A 12,989-nucleotide genomic window follows, 5' to 3' on the forward strand; every position below is an offset into this window, starting at 1 on the left:
GGTTGAATGTACTGCCAAATTCTCTGAAACGCCTTTGGAGACGGCTTATGGTAGAGAAATGAACATTCAATTCACGGGCAACAGCTCTGGTGGACACTCCTGCAGTCAGCATGCCAATTGCACGCTCCCTCAAAACTTGCGACATCTGTGGCATTGTGCTATGTGATAAAACTGCACATTTTAGAGAGGCCTTTTATTGTGGCAAGCCTAAAGCACACCTGTGCAATAATTATGCTGTCTAATCAGCATCTTGATATGCCACACCTGTGAGGTGGATGGATTATCTCGGCAAAGGAGAAGTGCTCACTAACACAGATTTAGACAGATTTGTGAACAATATTTGAGAGAATTAGGCCTTTTGTGTACATAGAAAAAGTCTTAGATCTTTGAGCTCAGCTCATGAAAAATGGGGGCACAAACAAAAGTGTTGCTTTCATAATTTTGTTCAGTATATATATATATATATATATATATATATATACAGTATATATATATATTAGTAGACAACAGAAACATTTTCAAAATACAGTTCAAAAATCTTTTTTTTATTTTAAGCTTTTAAAGGAGTTCTTCTTTCCATAATCTCAGACATCCTTATTTGTAATTGACACACAAACAAATGTAAAATGCTTTTTTTGACCACAATAAAGTAAACTGCAGAGGAAGTAGTTTAGTGGCCAATAATGAAGGAGGCACAGAGGTTTTCTGCTGTGCTGTTATGGAAAGAGGTGTGTGGGTTATCAAGAGACACCGCATGATGAAACAAACGGAAATAAATGCGGTACGAGTTGGCTGAGGCGATGCCATAATGAGATTAACCACATACACACTTACAAGAACCGTCACAGGCTGTAGTCTTCTAGAATATGGGTCTGTTTCTTTACACAGTCACTTTACTCCTGCTGCTTTGATGTGTTTTCTTTTACTCAGATCTATTTTTTCAGTTCCTGCTAGTTTCGAGGTAAACCCTTACACTAAAACCTGAATAATTAATGCAGCAGCATCAAGCAAAATACAGCATTTTAACAGTATAGAATCAACAGATGTATGTACATCATTGTTATAGCGGCAATCTAATGTTCATATTTTGGCATTTAAACATCACAGTTTTAAAGACCTCAGTTATATGATTAAGTAAATGTCACTTTCCTGAATAAATATGTGATGTTTGCCGGTGCAAAACAAGTCAAGCCTTGTACTTGTCCAGGTCTTTACTAATCAGACATTATCTTTGTACTCATATGTGCTTTTACATGTTTTTGAATGCATGCTAAAATCCTACCTTTATCTTTCTTCTCACAGGCTGTGCAGGGCACAGGCTTGGCCTTCATCGCCTTCACTGAAGCCATGACCCATTTCCCAGCCTCGCCCTTTTGGTCTGTTATGTTCTTCCTAATGTTGGTCAATCTGGGGCTGGGCAGCATGTTTGGCACTATCCAGGGCATCCTCACCCCCATTGTGGATACCTTCAAAGTACGAAAAGAATACCTCACAGGTCAGCCAAAGCCAAAAGTTCTTAAATCTGCTATATGGAGAAAAGGCAGCATCCTTTAGTTTGTTTGTTTGCTTACATTTCAGAATATAATAGATCTTTATTTTAGGGTGACCATACGTGCTATTTTCCCAGGACGCGTCCTGGCCAGGATTTGTTTTGGCTGTTTTCCTGTTTTCATGCTTACTGAAGGTAATGATCAAAAAGTAGTTTGACCAATAACATGCAAGCATTGTACATAATGGATCAATCATGGCATGTGAGAAGGTGGGATCTACGGTCAAAGCGATGCAATTACGCATACATAGTGTGTTCGACTTAAAAGCAGCACGGCTCAGACCGATCAGTGTTTGACATCAAATGGTACTTTGGTGTCATACACCGATCGGTCCGCACACGCAAACAAAGCCAAAACCTAGATATTTTAGGCAATATAGAAATCCTGGCCAGGACGCGTCCTGGGAAAATGGCACGTATGGTCACCCTATTTATTTGATCTATCTCTGAAGCCTATAGTAGATTTGCATGAATTTTTAAAGGAACACTCCACTATTTTTGGAAATAGGCTCATTTTCCAACTCCCCTAGAGTTAAACAGTTGAGTTTTACCGTTTTCGAATCCATTCAGCCAATCTCCGGGTCTGGCGGTAGCACTTTTAGCTGTAGCTTAGCATAGATCATTGAATCGGATTAGACCGTTAGCATCTCTCTCAAAAATGACCAAAGAGTTTCTATATTTGCTGGATGTGGAGGTCCTGGGCTGGTGTGGTTACACGTGGTCTGCGGTTGTGAGGCCGGCTGGATGTACTGCCAAATTCTCTGAAACGCCTTTGAAGACGGCTTATGGTAGAGAAATGAACATTCAATTCACGGGCAACAGCTCTGGTGGACACTCCTGCAGTCAGCATGCCAATTGCACGCTCCCTCAAAACTTGCGACATCTGTGGCATTGTGCTATGTGATAAAACTGCACATTTTAGAGAGGCCTTTTATTGTGGCAAGCCTAAAGCACACCTGTGCAATAATTATGCTGTCTAATCAGCATCTTGATATGCCACACCTGTGAGGTGGATGGATTATCTCGGCAAAGGAGAAGTGCTCACTAACACAGATTTAGACAGATTTGTGAACAATATTTGAGAGAATTAGGCCTTTTGTGTACATAGAAAAAGTCTTAGATCTTTGAGCTCAGCTCATGAAAAATGGGGGCACAAACAAAAGTGTTGCTTTCATAATTTTGTTCAGTATATATATATATACAGTATATATATATATTAGTAGACAACAGAAACATTTTCAAAATACAGTTCAAAAATCTTTTTTTTATTTTAAGCTTTTAAAGGAGTTCTTCTTTCCATAATCTCAGACATCCTTATTTGTAATTGACACACAAACAAATGTAAAATGCTTTTTTTGACCACAATAAAGTAAACTGCAGAGGAAGTAGTTTAGTGGCCAATAATGAAGGAGGCACAGAGGTTTTCTGCTGTGCTGTTATGGAAAGAGGTGTGTGGGTTATCAAGAGACACCGCATGATGAAACAAACGGAAATAAATGCGGTACGAGTTGGCTGAGGCGATGCCATAATGAGATTAACCACATACACACTTACAAGAACCGTCACAGGCTGTAGTCTTCTAGAATATGGGTCTGTTTCTTTACACAGTCACTTTACTCCTGCTGCTTTGATGTGTTTTCTTTTACTCAGATCTATTTTTTCAGTTCCTGCTAGTCTCGAGGTAAACCCTTACACTAAAACCTGAATAATTAATGCAGCAGCATCAAGCAAAATACAGCATTTTAACAGTATAGAATCAACAGATGTAATTGTTATATTGTTATAGCGGCAATCTAATGTTCATATTTTGGCATTTAAACATCACAGTTTTAAAGACCTCAGTTATATAAATGTCACAATGTCACTTTCCTGAATAAATATGTGATGTTTGCCGGTGCAAAACAAGTCAAGCCTTGTACTTGTCCAGGTCTTTACTAATCAGACATTATCTTTGTACTCATATGTGCTTTTACATGTTTTTGAATGCATGCTAAAATCCTACCTTTATCTTTTTTCTCACAGGCAGTGCAGGGAACAGGCTTGGCCTTCATCGCCTTCACTGAAGCCATGACCCATTTCCCAGCCTCGCCCTTTTGGTCTGTTATGTTCTTCCTAATGTTGGTCAATCTGGGGCTGGGCAGCATGTTTGGCACTATCCAGGGCATCCTCACCCCCATTGTGGATACCTTCAAAGTACGAAAAGAATACCTCACAGGTCAGCCAAAGCCAAAAGTTCTTAAATCTGCTATATGGAGAAAAGGCAGCATCCTTTAGTTTGTTTGTTTGCTTACATTTCAGAATATAATAGATCTTTATTTTAGGGTGACCATACGTGCTATTTTCCCAGGACGCGTCCTAGCCAGGATTTGTTTTGGCTGTTTTCCTGTTTTCATGCTTACTGAAGGTAATGATCAAAAAGTAGTTTGACCAATAACATGCAAGCATTGTACATAATGGATCAATGTGAGAAGGTGGGATCTACGGTCAAAGCGATGCAATTACGCATACATAGTGTGTTCGACTTAAAAGCAGCACGGCTCAGACCGATCAGTGTTTGACATCAAATGGTACTTTGGTGTCATACACCGATCGGTCCGCACACGCAAACAAAGCCAAAGAGATTAACCACATACACACTTACAAGAACCGTCACAGGCTGTAGTCTTCTAGAATATGGGTCTGTTTCTTTACACAGTCACTTTACTCCTGCTGCTTTGATGTGTTTTCTTTTACTCAGATCTATTTTTTCAGTTCCTGCTAGTCTCGAGGTAAACCCTTACACTAAAACCTGAATAATTAATGCAGCAGCATCAAGCAAAATACAGCATTTTAACAGTATAGAATCAACAGATGTATGTACATCATTGTTATAGCGGCAATCTAATGTTCATATTTTGGCATTTAAACATCACAGTTTTAAAGACCTCAGTTATATGATTAAGTAAATGTCACTTTCCTGAATAAATATGTGATGTTTGCCGGTGCAAAACAAGTCAAGCCTTGTACTTGTCCAGGTCTTTACTAATCAGACATTATCTTTGTACTCATATGTGCTTTTACATGTTTTTGAATGCATGCTAAAATCCTACCTTTATCTTTTTTCTCACAGGCAGTGCAGGGAACAGGCTTGGCCTTCATCGCCTTCACTGAAGCCATGACCCATTTCCCAGCCTCGCCCTTTTGGTCTGTTATGTTCTTCCTAATGTTGGTCAATCTGGGGCTGGGCAGCATGTTTGGCACTATCCAGGGCATCCTCACCCCCATTGTGGATACCTTCAAAGTACGAAAAGAATACCTCACAGGTCAGCCAAAGCCAAAAGTTCTTAAATCTGCTATATGGAGAAAAGGCAGCATCCTTTAGTTTGTTTGTTTGCTTACATTTCAGAATATAATAGATCTTTATTTTAGGGTGACCATACGTGCTATTTTCCCAGGACGCGTCCTGGCCAGGATTTGTTTTGGCTGTTTTCCTGTTTTCATGCTTACTGAAGGTAATGATCAAAAAGTAGTTTGACCAATAACATGCAAGCATTGTACATAATGGATCAATCATGGCATGTGAGAAGGTGGGATCTACGGTCAAAGCGATGCAATTACGCATACATAGTGTGTTCGACTTAAAAGCAGCACGGCTCAGACCGATCAGTGTTTGACATCAAATGGTACTTTGGTGTCATACACCGATCGGTCCGCACACGCAAACAAAGCCAAAACCTAGATATTTTAGGCAATATAGAAATCCTGGCCAGGACGCGTCCTGGGAAAATGGCACGTATGGTCACCCTATTTATTTGATCTATCTCTGAAGCCTATAGTAGATTTGCATGAATTTTTAAAGGAACACTCCACTATTTTTGGAAATAGGCTCATTTTCCAACTCCCCTAGAGTTAAACAGTTCTGGGGGTAGCACTTTTAGCTGTAGTTTAGCATAGAATCTATAATTGAATCTGATTAAACCATTAGTATCTCACTCAAAAATGACCAAAGAGTTTCTATATTTTTCCTATTTAAAACTTGACTCTTCTGTAGTTACATCGTGTACTAAGACCAACGAAAAATGAAAAGTTGCGATTTTCTAGGCCGATATGACTAGGAACTATACTCTCATTCCGGCGTAATAGTCAAGGAACTTTGCTGCCGTACCATGGGTGCAGCAGGCGCAATGATTACGCAGCGCCTGAAAATAGGTTAACTTCCATCAGCATAATCAACGTGACCACCTGCTTGCACAGGGAGCGTGCTGGGGACTATTTTCAGGCGCTGCGTAATATCACTGCGCCGAAAAGTCAAGTTTTAAATAGGAAAAACATCAAAACTCTTTGATCATTTTTGAGCGAGATGCTAACGGTCTAATCAGATTCAATGATCTATGCTAAGCTACAGCTAAAAGTGCTACCGCCAGACCCGGAGATCGGCTGAATGGGTTCGAAAACGGTAAAACTAAAATGTTTAACTCTAGGGGAGTTGGAAAATGAGCCTATTTCCAAAAATAGTGGAGTGTTCCTTTAAGTTTAGCCAAACTATTCCTCAGGCCATGCTATAGTCCAGGGGTGGCGCAGCCGTGCAGAGTTTTGCTTCAACCCTAATCAAACACACCTGAACAAGTTAATCAAGGTCTGAAAGGTTACTAGAAAGCTACAGGCAGGTGAGTTTTAAATAGGGTTGGAGCTGTACTCTGCAATGCGGCTCTCCAGGACCGGCATTCACCACCCCTGCTATAGTCAGTGGTGGAAAGGTACTTTCAATGACCGGAGTCTATTAAAAAAATGAATAAATAATAACAATAATCAAATACTAATATTATGTGTAAGTCAAGACAAGAACATTCTCAAAGAAAAATTCCAATATAAAAGACTGTTTGCACTACCATTCAAAAGTTCGACTCTTGGTTTAATCCTCTGGATCACAAACATTATTTCTCCCTGCTTTCTTTACAGTTGGTTGCTGTGTACTTGCCTTCTGTATTGGTTTAATATTTGTCCAACGATCTGGGAACTACTTTGTAGCCATGTTTGATGACTATTCTGCTACTCTGCCTCTCCTCATCGTTGTTCTTCTGGAGAACATTGCTGTGGCCTGGGTCTACGGCACCGACAAGTATGTTACGCAGTACGCACGCTTCTTCTGTTAGAGAGCTTACAGCGCCCTCTCGTGACATGAGCGTCATATTGCTATGAAGATTATTTGTTTTCAAGCCTAATTGAATTCAATTTATGATCATATACCAACCAAAGAAAATTGAAATCCTAATTAAATTATCTTTAAAAACAGGAATTACAAAAACACTATGGACTACTTTACAACACAATTAATTGACATCTTGATTGAAACTCAGAGAAAAAGCCAACGTTTGTTTAGAGAGGAATACATTCCATTCAGACATTTTGTAGATTTTTTTTTTTTTTTGTAAACTTAAAACTGATTAACTTTTAAATATATTATTAAAACTTAACTATTTAAGATAAGTAAAACTAAAGTTAAAAAACAGTCATTGATGTAAGCCATTTGAGATCTTGAATAATGAACTTCATATTGATATGAGAAGTATTTCTCACAACTCTACACACACACACACACACACACACATATATATATATATATATATATAATTAATCTTAAAAATAAGTAATGACAAAAAGTTAATAGATTGCTTTTACAAGACAATTAAAAATTATATCATTTATTTATATTACATAGAAAATAAACTGAGATATAAATCACAATAAATTCAAATAGCAATCACAATTATTATTTACAAAAGCTTAATACAATTAACAAATCTTGAAACAAACTTAGTTCTGAATTAAGCAGCAACTCTAATCTAATTTGCAGTGATTGTGGCTTTGATGCATCTCTGTCTCCTGTGGGTTCATTCAGGTTCTTTGAGGATCTAAAGGACATGCTTGGTTTCACTCCATACTGCTATTATTACTATATGTGGAAGTTTATCACACCAGTGCTGCTGCTGGGTCTTCTGGCCACAAGCATCATTCAGATGGGACTGTCGCCACCTAGCTACAGTGCATGGAACCAGCAACTGGTGGGTAATCTCGAATGAAGCTCTGAGAAAAGAGGCCAATATGCAATTTAAAAGCTTAATACTTTAGATACAGTATCTGAAACATGTTTGTAGCTCAAAATATGGCCATTATTTTCAGGTTTTGCTCAGAGAGGAACATACAGACTTTTTTTTGTAGATTATTTCAGCTATAGGTGTTCTTTTTTCTTGTAAACATTAAACTATTTACCATTTAAAAGTCACTTATTAATTCATTATTAATACATTTTGGGTGAATTAGTCCTTTAAGCCCGGGTCAATTCTAAGGCTTTCAATCCACAGGTTTACCACAGGATTAAAATGGAATTATTCCTTTGCCAGAATAATCCAATTGCAGTGTCTGTTCTCAGGCTCAAGAACAGTCTCTCAGCTATCCGCCCTGGGGCCTGGCTGTCTGCATCTCACTGGTGGTCATTGCCATCCTCCCTGTGCCTGTGGTTTTTATTCTGCGCTGTCTGAACATCATCGACGAGAACGCAGGAGGCCTGTCTACTGTCTCCTACAAAAAAGGCCGCATTATAAAAGACACTGCTTGCAGGAACAGAGAAGAGGACGAAGACAATGCAAGTCTTCTCAATGTGAAGACGCCGAGCGAAGCCCCGTCACCCATGCCAGCCAATTACCGGAAGCAGAGCGGACCTGCTTCAGGCGCAGACGTCATGCTCAACGGTAGCTGCAGCACTGGATACGTAATGCCGAATATTACAGACATTCCGGACATGCCCGAATCTGATTTGTGAGGACCTGTTTAGCCTCATCTGTAACTGTGAGGACCAGTATCATTTCATTTGCCCTGTAAGAACCTCTTCATCGAGTTCCAGACCTTGTCAATCATGATTCATTGAGTGGGAATGGAAACCGACAGCATTCTCCTATAGACCTCTTCTAACAGCCATCTTCATTTCACACTGGTCCAGTACAAAAGTTTCAACATTTCTAATTGTAGTATATGTGTAGCTAACGCTAACGCCCCCCACCCCCATCCCCATCCCAACCCATTCCCCCAACTGTTGCACGCACTTACCCCCCTCATAGACCTCTGGTTTATGCTCTACTGTAGAATGGCTATTTGTACAAACAGGTTATGTTGCAAGTCAGGGCAGTTACTGTCCACAAAAATTGAGATTAGAAGCAGTTTAGCAGCTTTGGAAAAAGTCTAGAATGTAAATGTATGCGTAAAATGTGGAAAACATGCAATACTTTTCTTTTGGATGTAGTTTAATCAATGTACATCGGTTTAATACAACCTTAACTTCGAAAATGCGTGCCTAATTCATTCTAAAAATGTTAATAGAATACAAGGCATGAATGTTGTACATTTAAGGTATTCTGTAAATATATTACGAATAAATTTATTCAAATATAGTTTGGAATACAGATCATGTTTTTGGTAAGAAGTGCTTAAAAATCCAGTACGCTGACTTTTTTGTTTGATTGTACGTTTGCTGATGTGCTATCATTGTAAAGAGTCTTGAGACTCCTCCCTCTTCCTGTAAATATTTTTTCATGAATTTGCTCAATGATGCAGTATTTCCTTTCTCAATATTGAGATTAAAAGATCAAATGATTCAGACACGCTGTTTGGCTTTACTACTTTGTTGCGCTCCACAATAACGTGACCTGAAATTAAATGAGAATTTAAAAAGACTACATGGAAAAATATGCACCAATATAAGCACAGCTATTAAAATTCTGGCTAATGTCAATTATTTGAATTTTGTTATAACTGGCTGATTTTAAAAATTCTAAAACTAAAATAACTTTTTCACAAACAACACCTCGATTTCACAGCTCCACTGATGCAAAGTGCTGCATCAAAGCAATAGCACATACTAGGACTGACCTTGAGTATGTACTGTTCTCCAGTCAGTGAGTAAGTCTTTCCACCCAGGACGAATGAGATGGTGGGGAGTGTGGGCACTTTCTTACAGTCCACCATATACTACAGAGAAAACATGTGTACTTAGAGAACATTATTTCAGTAAATAAGTTGCCATTAATAACACACCAAGAATGCATATTTTGTTGACCAGTCTTGTAATAAATAAATAAGTGTTTATTTTAAGGTCAGTAAGATGAAAATTTTTTTTTTTTTTTTTTATTCAGAAAGATTTGTATTCAATTTAATGAAATTATATAATATTTTATTTTATTTGAATTTCACATTAATAGATATCTATTTAGGTCACAATGCTTCAGTGATAAAAATAATTTCTAAAGAGTGTTAGGTAAAAAGTATACATAGTACGTTACATATAAATTTGACTAAACATACAGAAATAACCAATTCTTCACACCAAGTAAAGCACTTAGACATTGTCACTGAGGCAAGACTCCTTAACTGCAAGAGTTAAATGCACCTAACTAGTCTGAAAGGGTGAGATAATCACTGACATGTTCTTGTTCAGATTACAGGAACAAACATGCTACCGGTTCACTGCAAACAGGCCACAAAGAAAGTTGAGCAACATTTGGCTTTTCGTCATCTTGTTTTATGAAGAATTCATTTTGAAGAATTTTCATCAAGTTAATCATGGTCTAATGCCAATAAATGATCAAAATTCAGTTGTTTTTGTATTTTTGATTATTCATTGGCACTAGACCATGATTACTTCATATTAATACCTCAAAATGAAATTGTGTGCGAGTGTGTATACACTTAATTAATTACGCACTCATTGCATGTATATGAAAAGATCTGCTGTTTTGGACTTTGATAGGGTGGTGTACGTGTGTCAACTTCCAAACAGACAAATCAGGTCAGTTTCTAACATTCAAACCAAAAGCAAGAAAGAAACAAAGGGCTTCCACCATAAGGACTAAAATCAAGTGATTAATGACCTTGTGTAACTGATATAAATACACATTATCCACGTGTTTTGGAGCCAGCTGAGGTGAGATCTATCAGCTTAAGTGCACTAAACTGGATTTCTAAAGGTTGAATTTTAAAGGGCCCTTCATACTAATCTATAAACAGCTCTTAGTTTCTGCTGAGTCACAAACGTGTCTCTTTGTCAAGTGGGAGACTTACAACAACCTCTGGATGCTTATAATCGTCCACACAAGGGCTGTGTCTCAAAACCTGCTAAGCTGCCTACCAAGACAGCATTTTTATACGTTAAAAAAAAAGATACATATAACGGTAGAAAACGCACTAAGCTTTAAAAGACAGCTATTATTTGTTTAAATTACTGGATACAATTTTATTAAAACAGCCTAGACTACAATATACAACCCACGTGAAAGAACAAGAAAGTTCACGTGGTTATTGTGTTGCTGTTATTGTTAGTGTTTGTTAGTTTGACCTTACCGTACAATCGCGTCGGACGTCCAGAAAAAGGCAGCAGCTAGCAGCAGACAGGCGATTCTCATGTTGGCGAGCCGTCAGGACCTGTTAACGCATCGGAGGTGTCCCTATTTTACCCAGCACTGGGTTGTAATTAACCCAGCATTTTTTAGAGTGTAGTTATACATTTACATACACATTGCATAGGCTAAAGCGATTGAGGACTTGGATAGACATTTTAAATAAAAATTAAGGAATAAGTTATCAGTTTAGTAATTCAAACAAAAATGGAAATAAATGAATCCCTTTTAGATGGACAAATTAATAGACCTTGTTTATTTAATGTAATTTAATATTTATTTCGTTTCTAAATTACATTTAAAATGTACACCTTAAATGATTATATTGCCATTTGATTGTTTTGTTTAACTACATTTAAAAACATGAATTAAACAGTCAATTTTGAAGTTTATTTTCCCATTTAAAGATGATTTATTGTTTTATTTAACTACATTTTATAACATGAATTAAATAAAAAAGTATGTGAATGTCTATTAATTTGCTCATTTAAAAGTGATTTATTTGTTTCCGTATTAAATTTGTATCACGAATAAATATTGAAATAAAATCCACACAGACATAAACTTAGATCTTTTATATACTTATACAGTTTATATATCTATTGAAAAAATACGTCTAACTATTAACAAATGTAGGGGAGAGCGGGGACGAAAGTAACAAAGCGATTTTCTCAGAGTCCTGACTACATGCTTTCCAAGCTAGGACAGCATATTCAGCAGCACGCGCTGGGCTGAGAAATATCACGTGATTTCATCATCGTTTCCCGCCCTGCGGTGTGGGGGAGGGGTTAGGATTAGGCAATCGGGGGAAATAATTTGGCATAATTTGAAAATGGGCTCAACAGTTGTGTTCAGTGTTGCCAATTTAGCAATTTTGTTGCTAGATTTAGCAAGTTTTCAGACTACCCTAGCAACGTTTTCTTCCAAAAGCACCTAGCAACAAATTTAGCTTTTTTTTTAATATTTATTTGGCAACATTTAGCAACTTTTGATAAGTGACTCAAACGATAAAAAGGCACACATTTTCCATCTAGATTACACAAAAAGAGGAAACCAAAGATGCCTAGCAGTACACAATTCACATGAATTAAGTTGGCTGCTATTAGCAATTGTTTAATTTAATAATAATAATAATAATTTAATAATTGTTCATTTATGATACACCTTGTTAGATATGGAGCTTGTATGGAGGTCCAAACCTGCAAAAACAATAAATAAATAAATACACAAATAAATAAATATGCAAATAAATAAATAAATGTGTGTATAAATAGACAAATTCTTGTTTAAATACATAGAGAAATAATTCAACATGTGATTAAAGTGGGCAAATAAATAAAATAAATTGGTGGGCAAATGGAAAATGTTTAAGGAAATGCTAAACTCATCCTATTTATTTTCATTTGATCACTCATTTATTTCTGAATGTAGTTCCGCATTTATTTTTCCTCTGCACAACATGCTAATGAGAGGGTGTCAACCATGGACTTGGTCGGGTCTTGTGATAGCTGGGGGCGTGGCTTTCCCGCTGACAGGAGATGCATGGTGTAAATACAGTATAGCCTAGTAAAGTCACTTTTGTCGTTCAACAGAGCAAGATGCATAGAAAAATTGAGCCGTACAGTATCTGTGATTTTACAAACGACCCAACGGAATGACCAGAGGTGTCATTCCTGGCACTCCATATTCGCAAATCTAGGGACCGTCTCTAAAGTTACATACGACATTGGCATACACTTTTCTAACTTCAATAGCATTTGAGGAAAATTACTTACAGTAACACAACCAACTGTGAAGTGGTCATGTAGGTCTCAGTGATAATGCACACATTTTAGATTTTTGATATTTATTCAAATAAACTATAAATTCATATCTACACTGTAAAAAACTTCCTGTAGAAATTACAGTAACTAACTGACAACAGTTCGCTGTAAAAAAAACAAAAAAAAGAGAGAGATGAAAATCAACTGTAGAGAACTGTAAATTGACAGTTCATTACTGGCAGCAACCACAGC

The 12,989-nt window shown here is 37.3% G+C and overlaps 1 protein-coding gene across 1 annotated transcript in view; it reads left to right on the forward strand.

Moving 5' to 3' along the window:
- The window catches only part of slc6a15 (solute carrier family 6 member 15), a 25,771-nt gene extending 16,590 nt beyond the window's left edge, over nt 1-9,181 (forward strand). The window contains exons 9-12 of the mRNA XM_016236309.1: nt 1,303-1,495; nt 6,488-6,647; nt 7,428-7,590; nt 7,959-9,181. Of these exons, the coding sequence (XP_016091795.1) occupies nt 1,303-1,495; nt 6,488-6,647; nt 7,428-7,590; nt 7,959-8,348 (906 nt within the window). The 3' untranslated portion in view covers nt 8,349-9,181. The remainder of the gene's footprint in view (nt 1-1,302; nt 1,496-6,487; nt 6,648-7,427; nt 7,591-7,958) is intronic.
- Nucleotides 9,182-12,989: the final 3,808 nt, after the last annotated feature.

Source organism: Sinocyclocheilus grahami, unplaced genomic scaffold (assembly GCF_001515645.1).
Source record: "Sinocyclocheilus grahami isolate Dianchi unplaced genomic scaffold, SAMN03320097.WGS_v1.1 scaffold487.1, whole genome shotgun sequence".
NCBI classification, from domain to species: Eukaryota; Metazoa; Chordata; class Actinopteri; order Cypriniformes; family Cyprinidae; genus Sinocyclocheilus; species Sinocyclocheilus grahami.